General features: G+C 37.5%; 1 protein-coding gene across 6 annotated transcripts in view; it reads right to left on the reverse strand.

Moving 5' to 3' along the window:
- The window catches only part of LAMA2 (laminin subunit alpha 2), a 376,763-nt gene that overhangs the window by 158,115 nt on the left and 200,102 nt on the right, over nucleotides 1-18,546 (reverse strand). For all 6 annotated transcript variants that reach the window (XM_085314063.1, XM_085314044.1, XM_085314054.1 and 3 more), the window contains exons 13-16: nucleotides 15,914-16,015; nucleotides 15,131-15,342; nucleotides 9,973-10,084; nucleotides 5,228-5,341 (exon numbers count right to left, since the gene is read on the reverse strand). In XM_085314063.1, the coding sequence (XP_085170189.1) occupies nucleotides 5,228-5,341; nucleotides 9,973-10,084; nucleotides 15,131-15,342; nucleotides 15,914-16,015 (540 nt within the window). The remainder of the gene's footprint in view (nucleotides 1-5,227; nucleotides 5,342-9,972; nucleotides 10,085-15,130; nucleotides 15,343-15,913; nucleotides 16,016-18,546) is intronic.

Below are 18,546 nucleotides of genomic sequence, written 5' to 3' on the forward strand. Positions count from 1 at the left end.
TCATTAACAAAGGAACCACTTGACAGCTAGACATGCATATGGTACTGACTGATATATAATAGCATTAGTGCCTTAAAGATGAAACATTTCTTCAATAAAGGATAAAGAAAATGGAACTATTCTAAGTATTTGTGATTTCTTCTTCAGGATTCTTTCATGGATTGCAATGATTTGTAYGAAGATTTTTGCACTATGTTGTGCAGAGCCAATACCATACACTCGGGCATCTGAATAAACACAATACGTGTTTCAGTCACAAGCACGCTGGAGTCAAAAGTATCTTTCTCCGGAAATGTTCACTTCCAGAGAGTACATTCTTATTGCTTGTGTATAAAATTAGCATATCTTTGGAATAAGAATAGTCACAATACTACATTTTCACATAGTCAGTAGGTCATGAGCTATTACCAACTACTGAGACCTCTAGTTAAACAAGATTATGGCTGTAGAGTCTTCAGTTGGGTTAAATCTATTTCACTAGGTCATTTAAGTCCATTTGATTTTTTACTTCAAGTGCTAACATTCAAAAAGAATCTACCAGCCAYGCTTAAGTGTAACCGGGAAGACTAAGACATGCTTTTAAAAGAAGATGTGACAAAAATAATTTCAATGTTTCAAAAGAAAAACCCTTAACAATTCAACTTTTTTAAAGCATCATGTCAAATTATTTGTACTTTATCTGAAAAATAATGGATTCTTCTTTTGTGTTAAGTTTAGCTTGAAATATTCTCAGACATATCTTAATGTTTTTCAAGAATATGAACTGCTTATATGTCAAGGATGTTATTAAAGTGAGGGGAGTTAACATACGATTTTAAAGCAATGCATCTGTTCGACTGGTATTTGCAGCTGCTGCTGTTTTTTTAAAGTAAAAAAAAAAAACTTCTATTTTGTAAAAAAAGCAATTCACAATACAAAGAGCTGACCTTCTCTTTGATTAATTTAATTTATGTTTAAAAAGTCTAACCCTAGCCATTTCTGCGTGAAGCTTCTAACTCTTCTCAGTCCAGATCTCTATATCTGCTTATTTCCTCACCAAGCCTCAATATTTAAATTTAATAACACAAAGGAAAACTCTCAGATACAGTGCCAAAATCTGAACATATGTTGCATGGTGTAGAGTTCAACTGAAAGATAATGATCCAGTGTGGTCCTGTATTTTTCTCCCTGAGCAAGACTTTTATAGATCAAGACAGTCTTTCACATTGGCCAGTTAGAAGGTTGCAGACAAAGAATTATTATGTAATGAACAGATGTGACATAATGTGCCTGTTCCCTTCTATGATGCATTAAACTTTATACTCATTTGCCAAATTTATAGATCAACTTAAGTACTGAAGTAGTTGAGTTAATAGCCCTTCTAAAGATTTTATCATTACCCATGAAAAATCTGTTTTTCCTTGTTAGCAATGGGTATAATCTCGGTTTGAAACTTGCCAAATGTACGGCTTTAGCACAGCAATAGTTTTGAGCATCATCTAGTTTAAGCGATGTCTAATTACACTGAGATTATTTCTTTATAATATGCTTAAGCACACAAACTTTTAATYTGGTATCTATATGAACATTCAGTTTGCTTTTTTGTGTCCTGGGATTCGGAATAAAGATGATCATGATCCACAGTCCCTAAACTGCTCTGTGTACTGTACACACACACACGCACATGAACTTTCCCTTTTACTCTCTTGGAAATATATTTTATTCCAACATATTGATCTAGTAGTTTTGTTATGCCATCTTTCATGGATCCAYAGACATTATGGCCAGGAACCTTTCCCTGTTCAAATTTTTATGTTTTCAAACTGCAGGTATTGGATCTCAAAACATTTTGAAGGCATCAATTTTCTGGACCTCTTCCATCTCCAAACACCATAAAACTTCACTTAGACAAACTCTGACTAAGTAAAACTGTGAACACTGGATAATTCCTATGGAATCTGCATTAAAATTTTAATGCGTGGATCAAACCTCATTGTACAAAGACTTAATTCCTGATGTTCTGGAGGGTATCTTCCACCAATTCCTACTGAGCCAGCCCATCAATCTTGGAAGAAACCCAGTGAACATCKACACGTCCAGTATCAAGGAACCCTAAATTCAGATCGAAACACATGTCTGCTTGGCTAGGTATGCAGCTGAGTGCATACAAACATATAAAGATACAGTGTAAATAGGCGGCTAGTGATAAAAATAAAACTTTAATCAGGGAGTATGACTGACTCTAATGAAATATCTTTGGTATGCTAATGCCCTTCTTTGGGGTATCCATCACAGAGAAAATCAGGGAAGTTGCTAGGTTAAACTGGTTAAAGCACGCGAAAGCCTTTGCCTTATCTGCCGATCTTAGTACAGCCCTGGCCTCCTAGGGCAGACAACTGTGCTGGCTCTTTGGGAGCGTGACTACACTTCTACATTTTCAAACTACTGCAATGTCATGTCTCTAGAGACAATTCCCTTGCCTGGTCTTATAAATGTAATCCAAAAGTGTCGCAAAGGCTTTATGTGTTTTTCACCTCTGGTATAGCCTATCTTGTATTTAGTGTAGGGATCTTTCATTTTGTTACTGTGTTGTTTGAAGATGGATGAAGACATTTTGTCACTCCTGTGAGGAAAACTGTGATAAGCACAAAATGTCCACTAGCCCTGACCCTGGCCTCAAACTACATGGTATACGCTGTTTCTATACCAAGATGATGGAGGCCCCTGGGGACTATCCACTTTCCAATCTGAACATATCCTGAGCAAAGGAAATATCTTGTTTTCTCTGGGCTTACTATTAGGAACATAATATGCTTCAATGAATGAAAAACCATTGAGTGTTTTTGCTCTTTGCAAGGATTAGGTTTAACCAGCCTCCTAAAGCTACGGTAAATGTGCATGTGTAACACTACAAAGGAGCATTTCTGTGTGTTAGAACTTGCCCTATGTACCAAGGCAGTTATCACGTATATCACAACRGTAATGAGAATGATGTATCATGCAGCTCTCCATAAAGCTGCTGTGGGGATCAAAGGGCTTTGCAGGTTACTGCAGGATATGCGTTAAAAATGAGCATTTTATACAGGCCTGTGTTGGAGCAGATGATCTGAGCTTTTATCACAAGTCAAAAACRTATTTCAGCTGCTTTTCAACTACATTTCAAAGCTAAGGAAGAGTAAAAAGAAGTATCATATCAGTAAATTAGGTGCCTAAATTGTCTGTTGTATTACTGAAAAAACACCATGAATAATAATAAGGAGGCCAAAAGGCTGTGTAAACCTCAATAGAAAGAATGCCTTTGATGTGAGACATTTCTCTTTTTCAGCATTCAGAGTTCTCTCTCTTTCACTTCAAAAGGCTTATGATCCAAACTGAGTTGCAGCATTTAATAGTCTGCATGGATACTAACCAATTTAACTTCACTTACAGTGTTTTCAAAGCAAGCTGCAAGAAAACCCCAAATTGCTTTTTAAGCAACCTGTCCTCCTCCTCTATACAGGATGACCTAGTATAAGCTTAGACAGAACATGAGAAGCACAGAATAAATGCACGATAACCTATATAGAAAAAAAGTACATATTGTGTGTTATTCATTTCAAGTGGTTATTTTCATCTTCCTTTTCAGCGCTGTGTTATCTTTACACCAGCACCCCTTGCAACATCGGATAGCAGAGCTCTACTCTCCCCGTCAATAGATCACACCAGCTGAAAAGTGCACAGGCACTACGGTGCGTAATATGCATGCACTACAGCATGAACCTTCTCTCACATCTCCGGGTGCTGCTTTAGAGAAAAATAAAGAGGGGACCTCCTTGTGCAAGGGCTGAGACCCAAAGGCGAAGCAGCAGCTTCAGATCTCCATCTGACTATCCACCTCTACGCAAAACAGTCTGTAGCTATTATACACCTTAAGCAACATTCTCCCTTTCCTTTCTTTTCTGTTAACAGATTTTATCCCACACTAATGTTACAGACATCATAGCTGGAGGCCACAACCATTAATGTAACAAATTCTATCTTTTTCAAGAGAGACAAATCCGTATTAGCCTAGTGGTGAATATTTTCATTGCATATAAGTGAAGGATTCAAAACGTGACTGTCATGTCACACACAGATTTTTCATCCTAGGCACTTCTTTAAAGCTTACTGTATAATTAAATTGAGAATCATCTTAAGCTTCTATTCATGAAAAAGTAATCTGAAAAATTCACTGATCCACAAATTAAGGATATCTTGTTTTGTACTGCAATGCAATTAAACATCTTGTATGGGGAAAACAGGAAGACCAGTGATAATTCTAAATGCCAAATTACATTGTAAAAAGCCTGAATTTTCATTTTGGACTTTTCCCAGCAGCTTTTTCTTAAGGAAATAAAAGTGAACATTTAGAAACATGCACAATACAGAGTCTGCTTGAAATTCTGCAGGGAAATGAGAGTATGATATCCCACTAAACTGGCACTGGTTCAAATTGTGTTTCTGCAAGACTAATGAAATGAGAAATGTTGTTTCAAGCTTCATGCTATGTCAGACAATATAAAACTAAAATGCCCTTGAGTTAATCAGAACAGTCTATTCAGCATAATTCACCCATCCCAAAAGGCTACTGTATGGGCTGGAAATAGTGGTGCGCTAATAGGCTAGCTATGGATAACATCATGGATTTAATTGCTGAATTAGTAAGTAACTATATAACATCTCCATATTCTGTAAGAAAACAGTTGTTTTAGCCCAAATCACATTCTTTTATTAATTTTTTAATTACAATTCATTAAGCATTTCTTCAAGGTTTACTAGGAAGCTAGATGAAGGAAGTCATTAACCACATCTTCAGGACATACTGGAGGAGATTTTACCTACTACCTACTACAAACTATCAAYTGAACGAATACACTGCAGGAGATGGATGGGAGGGGGAGAGAGATCTTCCATGGAAGATCATTGATACATTTTGTTGCTCTCTGCATGCCACATTTTATGCTATTGATCCTGTTTCAAAACATAAACCTTATGTGAATAAAAATTCCTTTTGTTTAACAGTAGAAGCTCTCACGTACTGGTATGAGGGGATCCTTAACTTCAGCATTCAGTATGTTGAACTCAATAGTTCAAAAGATCTGCTCTGTCAAGCACTGCTTCTTTCTCCTTGAATACTCCAAGTCCCAGAGGTGTTTAATTCAATTACACCGGTATATCAAACCGATCTTGGTCAYGTCCCATCAGGTTTCTTACAAGCAGTGGCACTTACCAGGCATTCTCCTGTGATATCATCGCACAACTCTGCATGACCAAAGCATGTACATGGTGCACAGACTCCACCAAAAACTGTGCCATTCACACGCCTGTGCCGAGGCCAGCAGGACTGCAAGGAAGGCAACACATTAGCGAAAAAGTTAAGCGCTGSCTGGAACAGGGGAAAGAATAGAATTTTCAAAATATTACTGAATTTTATACTTGCACAGCCAAAAAGTACTTGTTAAATGACTAGAAATACTATCATTTCTCTAGAAAACTGTTCTTTCTGGCACTAAGGTTTTGCACTGACCTTACTTTTATTGGCAGGAGAGAGATTAGAGGAAGCCTTAACCTGATCATTCTTCTGAAATGGTAAAATAAAGCAGAGAAAAGAAGAATTGAAATATGACAGCATCAAAGTAAGAGGTATAGATTGGAAAATAGCCAGAAGGCAAAATCCTGAAAGAGAGAAAGGAGAAAAACTCTCCCTAAAACAACAAAGACCTTTTTTTGAGAAGCTCAACTGCAAACAGCAATTAAAATACCATTTAGTCTTGTTTCAGAGTCTGACAAAAGGCTACACTGAATTAAAACACAGGYTAAACACAAAGCTACTCTTTCATTTACAGATTGTGTTTCTTAAATACAAAGTATAGTAATTTCCCTTTAAGAATATGCTCTGATMTTTTTTAATGTTAAATTCAGATCAATATTAAATGCAAGGCCTTTTTTTTTGGGGGGGGGGAACAGTGACATCTTAGAACTGTGATTCATCAGTGAAAATTCYGCTATTCCATTTCTTCATAATAAGATGTCAGACAGCAGTCTTTTTTACTATATATCTCACAAATGGCTTTACAGTTTTCACAAACTCTTTCCTGCATAGGACCACTCATGTGATCCAAGGATTTTGCATAATATAAAAAGGTGCATGACAAAGTTTTGACCTTGAAGAGCATCTGCCTAATATGAAGAAGTAGTTTTATAGTGACAGACTACTAAAAGTATTTTAAGCAAAGAAAATCTTTCCACACACATTCTCAAACAGGTAAAAAGAAGATTCACCCTTATTAAAATATATAAAATCAATCTCTCTTTTTGTCTTATTCCTGTAAAAAATGAAATTCATTTGAAGATTCGTTGAAAGGATTCTCTTTAAGAAACATTACAAACAATGGGAGACGTTTTTCTTGTTTTTTGTTTTTTTTCCATTGTTTCGTTTCATGTTAAAAAGACTGTAACAGAAATTGTTTAATTTTTTTGTGCTTCACAAGATGCAATTGCCTAAGCTGTTTCTGTATAAATCTGTTTTAATCTTTTTCTTCTTTCATAACCTAGTGATTTCCAGTGATCCTGGAAAGAATCATCTCATGCACGGATGTACATGAAATCGTACAAGATAAGGCTCTAAAGGGCTTAGACACGAGTCCTGATGCTGGAATATAACAGAAAGTTTTAAAGCAGAAAAATAAAAAGAAAAATTTCTGGATTGAGAGTTTAAGAAAAAGAAAGATATAACATTCAAAAGTCAGGAAAGTTCTCAACCATCATCATGGTGCAAGTTAARCAGAATTTCTTCCACAGTGGAAGTAAATGAGCAGGCAGAGAATAAATCTGGTAGAAAAGAGCAAATAGGCATGAAGATGTCAAGGAAATAAAGGTGGAAGGTTCACATGAGCAGAACAAAGTAACAAYCACAAATCAGTCTCAACAGTATTTGAAATTTAAAATTGGAGCTGCTCTAGCTATAATCATGTAATTCTATGCTCAGTTCTCAGATATACTAGGAAAAAATAACAATTCTCTTTGTATAGAACCTCATGGAAAACTAATTTCAAATTTGTGCAACAGAACAACCCCATAGGAGATGGCCTATTTTTAATGAGATTGGATGTCTCCTCAAGACTGATCACCCCAAAACATTCACAATAATAATGTAAGTAAATAATGGRTGTCTAGTGCTGCAGCATCTCTGCCAGGTACCACAGCATCGTTACACAGGAAATAAACATATACACTAAATTATACAAAGAAGAGAAAACTAAAACCCTGCAGAACATCAGTAAATCTGTACTATGTTGAAACTTGAAGACACAAAGTGTTGGACAATGCCTATAGYGCTCAGAAGAAACAAGTATGTTATTCTAAAAAACTCCACAATTTCAAGTTTTCTGCTGATAMTTTTTCAACTGCTAGTTTCTCTGGAGACTCAAAACTTTACTACATTCTTTCTTACTTATCCTAGTCAAAAGAAGCACAACCATCTCCTCAGAACACAAAAATCTTTTCACATTTTGCTAACAAGCACAACAATCCTACACATAAAATGTTGAACCTGTATGACAGAAAGCTCATGAGAAGTGACTTTGGTGAATAAATACATGGAAACTGAAACTTTTAACCATGCTATTGTTATTCTAAAACAGGCCAGCTTTGGCAGCATGTCTGAGCCATTCAAAAATGCTCTGAAATTCAGTGAGGGACGCAGGTCCCTCACCGAATTTCGGAGCAGAGGTTCAACAAGGGCAAGTGCAGAGTCCTGCACCTAGGGAAAAATAACCTTAGGCACCAGCACAAGCTGGGGGCTGACCTTCTGGAGAGCAGYTCTGCAGAGRAGGACCTGGGAGTGCTGGTGGATGACAAGTTGACCAKGAGCCAGCAATGTGCCCKTGTGGCCAAGAAGGCCAATGGTCTCCTGGGGTGCAYTGGGAAGMSTGTTGCCAGCAGGTCGAGGGAGGTGATYCTGCCCCTCTRCTCAGCCCTGCCGAGGCCTCATCTGGAGTGCTGTGTCCAGTTCTGGGCTCYCCAGGACAAGACAGACATGGAGCTACTGGAGAGAGCCCAGCGYAGGGCTACAAAGATGATCAGAGGGCTGGAGCAYCTGCCCTGTGAGGAACGGCTGCGAGAGCTGGGCCTCTTCAGCCTGGGGAAGAGAAGACTGAGGGGGGATCTKATCAATGTGTACAAGTACCTGAAGGGAGGGTGTCAAGGGGAYGGGGACAAACTCTTTTCMGTTGTCCCGTGTGACAGGACAAGAGGCAATGGGCAGAAATTGAAGCACAGGAAGTTYCGCCTGACYGTGAGGGGGAATTTCTTCCCTGTGAGAGTGACRGAGCACTGGAAGAAGTTGCCCAGAGAGGTTGTGGAGTCTCCTTCTCTGGAGATCTTCAAGGCCTGCCTGGATGCAACCCTGTCTACCATGCTCTAGGTGACCCTGCTGAGCAGGRGGTTTGGACTAGATGTTCTCCAGAGGTCCCTTCCAACCTTACTGATTCTATGATTCTAAGATAGGTACAGTGTGTTCATAAAGAAGTCAGTTAAATCTTCTCAGCCTTCAGTCTTGGGAAGAAACCCAAAACACAGGAAGGAAGTACAACATGATATACTCCAATACATCTGCAGTTAGGACCACCTAGGGCACTCACTATGACTGTAGATTCACTGAAAAGTGTCCATGTCCACCAATGTACACACAGGCTTCAAATTTGCAGCAGCYTACATATATTCTTTATATTGTGGGATCTGATCTTACCTATATATGTATAGACAATTTCAAGGACTTTTTCAGTCTGGAGATATCATTAGCACTGAAGGACACAATGTTGGACAGAGAATTTCAGCAATATCAAGGCTCGAATTCTACCGACGTTTTACCACTTCTACAGCAAAAGTACTTACAGAAACATCTGCAAACAAGGACTTTCCAAATTTTTACCCGGCAAACAAAGCTAAACATGAACTGAGAGTAGAAATGAACAAGAAAAAAAAAAAAAAAAAAGTGAAGTATAATAACACTTCTTTCAACCTCTTCAAACAGTTGAACAGATAGACAACGGTCACACTCCAAAAGGATCCTAGTCCAGGTAGGCAATATTCTTCTCCTATTTTTTTCTGTCAGTACCATTTTGGAGGTGATAGGAATATCCATTAATTCCTTCAGGTCTTCTTTCTAGATTAGTTTATCTAGCCCCAGCAACAAGCAAAAGCATTTGGCATGAAACTAGACTCTAAGCCCTAAATATCACATATAAGCATAGAACATTTTAAAGAAAAAGAGAGTTGACAAGCAAATGCCTAGAGTGCYGGTGTAAATGGCACACTGTTTGTAGTTTTGTGAAGCAGAGCATCTTGGTGTTTGAAATCATTTCCTTAAGGCAAAGCTTTTGAAGATTTTTTTTGCTTCTATTTACCCCAAGCTATGCCCATGTGAGCTAATTAATCATATGTGTACTCACACGAACACATTTTGTGAGCACTAATGAACTTGTGGGAAAATGTGTATTTTCTGAGCGTGTGTGTATGTTGTAATCTTTAACAGGACTGAAAAAAWTAGATTCACAATTCTCACAGGAGCACAAACAATCCAATGCAAAAGACAAAGACCTAGGGAAATAGAAGAGGAAACTCAGCCGCATTAACTCAGATAATTTGATACAACTGTGTTGTGCACAGGTCAGATAACTGCCATTTTCCTTCTAATATTGAGCTGAAGAGTACAAATATTGTGTTAATTTCTTTTATTAAGATAAATGTCTTTCTGTAACTTAGAACTATCAACACAGAGGTGTAATAATTCAATTTTCAAAAATTAACAAATATAATGAACTATCATTTAGAAATAAAGGTAACTAGACAAGCTATACCAARTTTATGAAAGGAATGGACAACTCTGCTTGTCCATTGGCTTGCCTGCAACAAGGCCAATGGCCACTTATAACTTTCGCTGTGTTAGCACAATTGATCCATCGTGATACTCACTTCACAGGAGGTACCATCATACCCTCGGGGACAGTCACATAACTCCACTGCAGATGCCACCTTCCTCCCAGTTGAAGAATGGTCAGCAGCTTCAATGCTAACTCTGTGCAATCTGAATGTAAMAGAAATGAAATGGTTAATGCAGTGAATGAAACAGAAGTATATGTGGCATTTACTCGCTTATGTTTATTCRTTTAAAAAATAAGATGGCATTCATACGCACTTATTTCTTTCTAGACTAAATGTCTGCAGGCTTGTTACTATTTTTGTCCATCATGTGAAGGAGACTATGGTCAGACACACAATTAAAAAAAAAATAAGTCTCATAGCACTATATYAGTAGAAGGAAGGTTATTCCTGGCCTGCAATCTGCATGTTCTAACTCGTATTACAATTGTATATACATATAGCCTATTTGTTACCAAGTAACGTCTTTGAAATTCATAAATCATTACCCCAACTTTCTAAAATATTACATTACTAAGCCTTGGTTATAAGGTATTTTTATTCTGGCAATTTGCTCTCTGGGGGAAAAAAAAAGAGAGAAAGAGAGAGAGAGAGAGAGAGATTTCAGCTCTGTCCAAGGCAATCTAAATACTTTTTACATGAAAGAAAAAGGAAATCTTCTGACATAAATCTTAGTTTCCCAAATGACAGAGAAGAGAAAATTGGGGAATCTTCCATTTCATGCACAATCTAGAATCAGAAAACACARAGAAAATGTACAGTCTACCTGTTCTGCAGTCCTTATAGCATAAGGACTGCATATCACCACTGTTTACCTCAGTAGCAACTAGTCCTAAAAMCAGTAACTTCCATTATGTATTGTTAGGGAGAAGGAGAATGGGAAAAGGATATCAAGAAATTAAAAATATTTTGCTCCTTAAAAAAAATGCTAGAATTCTCAGCCATTGTTTAGCCAAACACTGAATATGAGTTTTATTAAAAAAAACAAAAACAAAAACCAAACAAACATGAAAATACAATGAAAGAGATGATAGCCAAAGTCTCTCTGTTGATAGGCTTATCAGTGAGATGCAAGCTGGATATAGTTTATCTCCACAGTACCCAARTTGGGATCGGAGCATTTAATTCTTATGAGAATTCAGACGGAACCTGGGCATTGATAGGTTCAAGGATACCTGTTTTCACCCAGTGAAACACAACAATCTTAACAGAGTGTCTGGTTATTAGAGCTACCTGAAAAACTTCTGAAATCTCTTTCAGCAGAAAATACCCTTYTATCATGACAGGCATTTCGTTAAAAAAAATCATTTTTTTTTGGCAAATATAACAAACTTTTTTTCTCCATACTAGGACACTTATCTTTTGGCTGTCAAACATCCCCAAAATTATTTAGATGACCTTGGATAAGAATACTTCCAAGAAAAATATTTTGTTGTTAAAGCAGTTGGGGGAGGAAAGGATGAGACAGGATATTTTCCTAGTCAGTTTTATGACTATTCTCAGTGATGCAGACATGAAAAGTAAGGGGAAAAGATGAGATTTCTGAAAATCATGGTAGAAGTTTCAGAAAAACAGAAGTTCTACCATGACTGGAGAGACAACAGGAGTTTGGAGGGACTACTATTGCAGATTATGCAGTTAGAGACTTGAACCTAATTTGGTGGTACTTTAACTTCTGCAAAAACATTTAGAAGCTGTTTTGAGACAATGATGCACATTTCTATCCAAATCTGCCATAAGAACTTTCTCACTTTTCAGCAGTTCCCTTTCACTCCCTTGCTGCACTCTTATTTTGCAATCATCCTTTTGAGTTTTCCTTACATTAAGCAACCTCTAGGATAAAAAATACTGATGGTGATGACTTTAACTCACATTTCATAATTTAAGAAGAGAAATCTGTAAATGAAAAAGAAATGACCATAAGAAGACCAAATGTTATTTGTCCTTTGAACTACAGCTAGTTCCCTCCCAGAACTAAGTAACAAAGAGAAGCACTTACACATAGAAACAATCAACCCAATATTATCCCACATTTGTATTCACTGAATTGTTCCAGTTTTCATTAGGTTATGCTATTTGGTAAATGGGATTTTAATGTGTTTAACAGTTTTCAGCATTAACAGTTACTCATTGAAGAAAGCTGCAGTGATTTTTTCCCCCCATTTTGATGCTGTAATTTCTATTCCTCGATGCCATTCTGCATTCAATAAAATACATAATGCTGGCAGTAATGGGGCACCAGATCCTGGAGATGCATGAACAATTTGAGATTCGACATCGAGACCAAATATTTAAGCTGACTGTTACTGTCAGCAGGCAACTGTTGACTTCTAAAAACAAACAAGATAAAAAGAGAAGGGGACGTTTCAGGCAGTATCAACATAGTTTACTGTCTGCTATGCTAAGCATCTGAATCACATCAGCTACATGAAGTACTGACCCACTCATTGCTCATTTGTCTTGAAGCCAATTTTGCACACGGAGGAAAACTCTCTGCCTGCCCTTCCCTCTTCTCTCCTTGCCTCTGGTGTGATTCTATACATGGTCGCAAGCAATCATCATCTTTAGCACCACTTCTATCACAACCTCCAGTGCCTATCTGAGTATCTACAGTATTTACCATTAGTGGTCACTCCGAACATTAAAACTAAACAAATACTGCTACTCTAACTTTCATTATAGCACAAACCAAAATAGTAAATTAAACAACATGATACAAGGCAGTTGTCTTTTCCAGGCCTGTTGCTGTGCTTCTACCACAGATGGACTTAATTCCAACAGTTTGGAAGATCTGTAAAGTTAGAGCAGGAGTTCTCAATTTAAACCCAAGAAGCTGTGAAATCACTTTCAGACTGATTGCTGTTTCTGTGTTGTCATTTTTTATCCTACTTCATCATCTAAATGAAAGCCCCCTCATTTAAGGAATATTCTTCTTAATACAGAAATGAAGCAAGATAAAGCAAAAACAGCATTCTAAGCTTAAAATGACGCACAAAATGTTCTCAAAACCATGTTTGAATCTAACTCAGTATTACTTCATTAATGCTATTTAATAATTATTTGAAAGTGATACTAATTTACTTATATTTATAGTAGGCTAAGCAAACTAAGGGAGAAAAGGAGGATCTTTATGTTAATGAATGCTCTTGCTAATGGGACACAACTCCATTGAATTCTCAGACCTCCTTCAACATTACTGCAAAGAAGTCACTTCATTTTACAATGTTTCCATTCTTGTTTCTTTTCAAGGATAGCCTGGAAATCCTTACACTTGTGGTATCATTTTCATCATTTAAATGAACARGTTGCTAAATATAGCAATCTCTGATTAGTTTACTGCATAATTCTGCTGATGCTTTGTGGCAAAAAATGTCATTTATGAAGTATCTAATAACCCTGGAATACTACTGTCTCTCTGCCAGACCCCTTTTCCTCTCTGAGGGGAATATCCACCATGCATACCTTTTTAAAAGAAAATAAACAAAAAAATCCATGGGCTTAGTTCTATGCTATTTTTCTGGCAAAAATATCTTCCTTTAGAGCCCATCAACAGTAGTCCTTAATCAATGTGAGATATCACAAAATATCCTCTTCATCAGGTCCGGGCATTTTCCCTGCAGTACTCCCAAACCTTGCAGTATTAAAGGGACAGCATACTGAAAGCAGAATTGTTTTGTATGATCTTAAAGAGAATGATCAATACAGCTTTGTGCCTAATACACTTTAACATGAGTTAAAGAGATAATAGTCAGAACTGAGGCATGCACTGAACATCAGCAGTACGCCTACAACAGCAGACCATGAGTTGGGGCTAGATGACAGTAGACGCTATTGCTGCTACTTCATGTGATTGGAAAAATGTACTGTTTTGTGAGGATCTAACTCTACCCAGTAAATCCCATCCAGATGGGTGAAATTTTTATTCCTCCACTGAAATCAAGGATGAAAAATCCAATTCATTTAATTGTGATTAGAATTACACACCCTGTCTTCTGCCACACTTTAACTGCAATGAGCACACTGACAGCACTCAGTAAAACATGTTTAGTGAAGAGCAAACTATTTGTAGAGACTTCTGGCTGTAGGGATCACTGTAACACAGTAAGCATTGCATTATTCGCTGGTAAGAGAGATCACAAGGACAATATAGAGTAGTATAGTACTCTATATAGTATACTCTACTGTATAGAGTAGTATAATAGAGATGTATCCGTAATTTAAAGCCTTTTCTAGCAAACAAGATACTCTTCAAAATTATTTCAGTCCTTCCTCCAACCCTATTTTAAATCATTGTCTTTAAAGGACTTACTTACCTATATTCCTAACTGTAATGTCACTCCAATTAGAAGACAATTACCACTAGGCTGTGAAGCATAAATTATCTTTTTGTCCGGGAGCTCTCATCAATGGATATTTCCAAAATATGTTTTTGGAAAGCTATTTATAGTACACCTCTAAAATATTCTAAAAGCTGAGGATGAACCTGACTGCAGGACCTTGAGGAACCACTCTGGGCCAAATGGCTACAGCATAGCCTGGGATGCAGGAGGCAGTCTTCCAGATCTGCCACTGAGAAGTCCACCACTTTGTACTTATAAGGTGCAAAGTACAGTCTGTGCCAGCTCAGTGTGTATGTGCTGACCTGAGCTCTAAGCTGTAGGCCAGAAGGGCTCTGATCCTTCCAATCTCCACTGCATACAGCAGTATGGGCAAGACCCAGCCAGTACAGGTCCAGAACTGCACTTTCTTCCCAGATTTGCCAGTTTAGAGACCTAAAATACTATTGCCTGGTCCACTGCTAATGTGGTATTGTATGCTCATTAAACAAGGAAAGCAATACATAAGCAGTATGACATCTCTTGAACATGTCATCACTGCAATCAGTGATTTACARTATACATGAGAATTACACTGTTCACAAAATAAACATGTTTATGGAACTGTYATTCATGCCTTAATAGTCCATATGATGTCATTTTCTTACAAGGCTACTTCCTCCTGTCACCTCTCCTCCTCCTGCCTAACCAAAATGAAAAAAAAAAAACTGCCTGAAAGTTTAAATGAATGTTAAGGCTTTTGTGATGATAAATTAAATAATATTTTTAAACTACATTAACTTCATTCTCTGTAGCTAGAAAACAAGTATTTTGAGAAGCTGCCTATATAGAAAATCAACGTTTCCCACATTTACCTGTAGATGGCATTCATCCCATAGCTGTATGTGGCTCTTATGAGGATCCTCTTTACATTTGCAAGGATAGTCATGAACTCCCTCCTGCTGACTGGAACATCAGTGCCATATACAAAGAAAGATTCTGGTTTCAGTACAATTTCTTTAGTGTGTTCTTCAGAAGGCTGCAGCYGAATTCCTTCTTCTTCAGTGCTGATTCTCAAGCTACCTCCCTAGAGAGAGGCATGAGACAGAGACAATTAAATATGAAAAAGGATAGAACAAAAGYTGTATCACTTTAGCCATTTAGGGCACAGGACTTATTGAGTAATATATTTTACATGAGCAATAAATTTTAGCAATAACATTCATCTTCCACAACCCTGAAAGGAGCTTGCCTGATAAAGTTTAAAGCTAGTACAAACAAAAGTACAGGTTATGCAACTAAATAAAACCTTGTGTCATGGCTTTGCATGGTCATAAACAAATTCATACAACCTTGAGCTGCAGAGAACCTCTGGAAAAGCATGTGGAATATGTCAATCAATTATTTTATTTCTCCATTCCTCTTGATYAAGATCTTGATCAGGAAGGGTATGGTTTTGCAAGCTATTGCAATATTGCCAGAGACTCCTTCAGACCCCCCTTTTTTTTTAGTTCTACTGAATTATGACCATTCCCTGATGCTATCAGTTAGCTGAAGGAACATGTACTATACTGTTTTGCATCCTCAACCACCACACTTCGCATTAAACATATGAAGAGAGACATTTTTTTTGTTGATTGAAAATACAATCACTTTACCTCTATGATGACATCAGATCGAACCATCATTTGAGCTGTGYCATCTTGCTCTCTGAAGTCATAGGAAACTGTAAATTTCAGATGTCCTCCAGCAGCTGTTATCTGGGAAAAGACAGGAAAGGGCAACTGCATGACAGAGGACAGCCATTAGCCACTTTGGGCTTTTTTTTTTTTTTTTTTTCTGTGATAGTATTTCTAGATTTCCAGTTCTGCAAAACCAGTTGCAGATACCTGGCCCTATGGACTCTTCATGCTCAAGTATCTAGAAATGATGTATGGTTATCTTATTTCTGTGTCTGTCAAAGGCTGCAAGTTCCTTAGACACACAGACTAACAAAATAATCAGAAACAACTCTGAAATCTATGCAAATTTCCACTTGATACTGAAGTTAGGTTTTCAGTGCATTTCAGCTATATGGTTCTCATTTAGGCTGGATGTCCAGATCAGCAACCTTAGAAAGTTCCATCAAATTCAGTTTTGCTGATGGGGAAAACTATCAAAAAGTCCCTCAACCAACCAAACAAAAAACCCCTAGTGAAGTTTATCTCAGAATGAATTTTAACCTAAAATACAAGAAAGTAAGACTTTTCTCTCATACGGTCAAATACATTTACTTAAAAAGAATGAGCCAGTCCGTTCTCTGAGTTTGTTTCAGCTTCTAGATTAAGATGCCAATAACTGGATTAYCTCAAGTCATGCTAAAATATTTTACTTATGCTCTTTTAGCACTCAGAACCAGGGCACTGATAATAGTTTTCCCTAAAAAATTGGAAAATGTAGATCAGATTTAGGACACAAAACAAAAACTGCAGACATGAATGACAGTTTATTACAGTGGGTTTTTTTTTAATTATTTGGAAACAATGTAAATAATCAAAAGTTACACGAGCTACATTTTGTTCTTTAAATGCACCTGCCTCATATTTCGGAGCAAGGTAAGACTGTTCTCAGAGGCTACTAAAACCACAGGGAAGCTTGGATGTTTATCTACAAAGTATCCAGACCTGCTAGGACCACAYAACTATTTTCAGCCTTGACCATGACAACTTGAAAGAATTTTTTTTTTCTCTCTGGCTAAGGCACACCTCCTAAGCATTTCTTTTTTGTTCTGCCTATGATCAAGGCTAAATATTGCTTTATAGCTCTATCACGACTGGAGAAAATTTAGATACTTGAAATGCTGTGAGAGGGACTAGTAATTGCCTTTATCTTTAGATAAACACCTTACAGGAATACCTTCTGTAGAATTTTACCTTTTCTGTTTCAAATTCAGACTAACTACAAGCATTCAAGAAAGTAAAAATAGTGGGAAAATGTAGATTTTCTAGTTTCAGGCAACTTATAAAAAATATGAACCAAAAYGCATTTTACTTTTTCCAAACTAGATAACCTTTGCCTTTGTATAATTATTAATGAAAAATGTAAATGGGAAATTGACAGGTGAGAGAGAAAAATCTTGAATGGGAAGGTATTAGGATTTATTAGATGCAGAYAGAAAACAAATCAGCAATTCAAACTTTGGGTAAAATTTCTGATACAAATAGATGAAAATTTAGAGAAACAACTGGGACGGATCAAGGACTTCCAAAATACGGCCCTCAGGAGACACTGAAGAAAAGCAATTTGATTAGTCCAAGAAATAGAAAACTAAGAGGTACTGGGAAAATAGTTTGCCAAAAAAGAAGAGACAAAAAAAAATCATGTGGCAAGTGGCAAGTGCAGGAAAGACATGTAAAACATTCAGGTTGGGTATAGTGAAAGCTTTCTAGCTGTAAGAATGGTTAAAATAGTATCAAGCTAATTTGAAATAGCTGSTTAATATTCAAGCATCACTTCCTCCAAGCTCAAGTTTAGTGCATCTCTATGAGTAAGAAGTCCAGCAAAGGGGGCAGGAGACCTGCGTGCATGAGCAAGGAGCTCCTGGCAAAACTCAAACAGAAGAGGAAATTATACAGAATGTGGAAAAAGGGACAAGCCACTTGGGAGGAATGTAAGAACATTTTCAGAGAATTCAGGGATGAGAAGAGGAAGACTAAGGCCCTTTTGGAATTAAATCTGGTGAGGGATGTCAAGGATAAGAAGGGCTTCTTCAAATACATCAATAGCAAAAGGAAAACTAGGGAAAATGCTGAATGGGGTGGGTGCCCTGGTGATGAAGGATATAGAGAATGGAAAGTTATTGAATGCCTTCTTTGCTTCAGTYTTTAATGCAAAGGGCAGCCCTCAGGAATCCCAGAACCTGGAGACAAGAGAGAAAGTTTGGAGAAAGGAAGACTTTCCCTTGGTMGAGCAGGATCAGGTTAGAGATCATTCAGGCAAAYCTGACACCCATAAATCCATGGGCCCTGATAGGTCATGGGATGCACCCACAAGTGCTGAGGGAGCTGGCAGATGTTGTTGCCAGGGCAAAAAGGSCAAGAAGGAGAAMCCAGGAAACTACAGGCCGGTCAGCCTCAYCTCAGTCCTTGGAAAGGTGATGGAGCAGCTCATTCTGCATGTCATCTCCAAGCATATGGAGGAAAAGAAGGTGATCAGGAGTAGTCAGCATGGATTCACCAAGGGAAATCATGCTTAACCGATCTGAATTAGCCTTTTGTGATGTAAAGACTGGCTGGGTAGATGAGGGCACAGC

Source organism: Rhea americana, unplaced genomic scaffold (genome assembly GCF_003343005.1).
Source record: "Rhea americana isolate MKP2758 unplaced genomic scaffold, rheAme1 scaffold_110, whole genome shotgun sequence".
NCBI classification, from domain to species: domain Eukaryota; kingdom Metazoa; phylum Chordata; class Aves; order Rheiformes; family Rheidae; genus Rhea; species Rhea americana.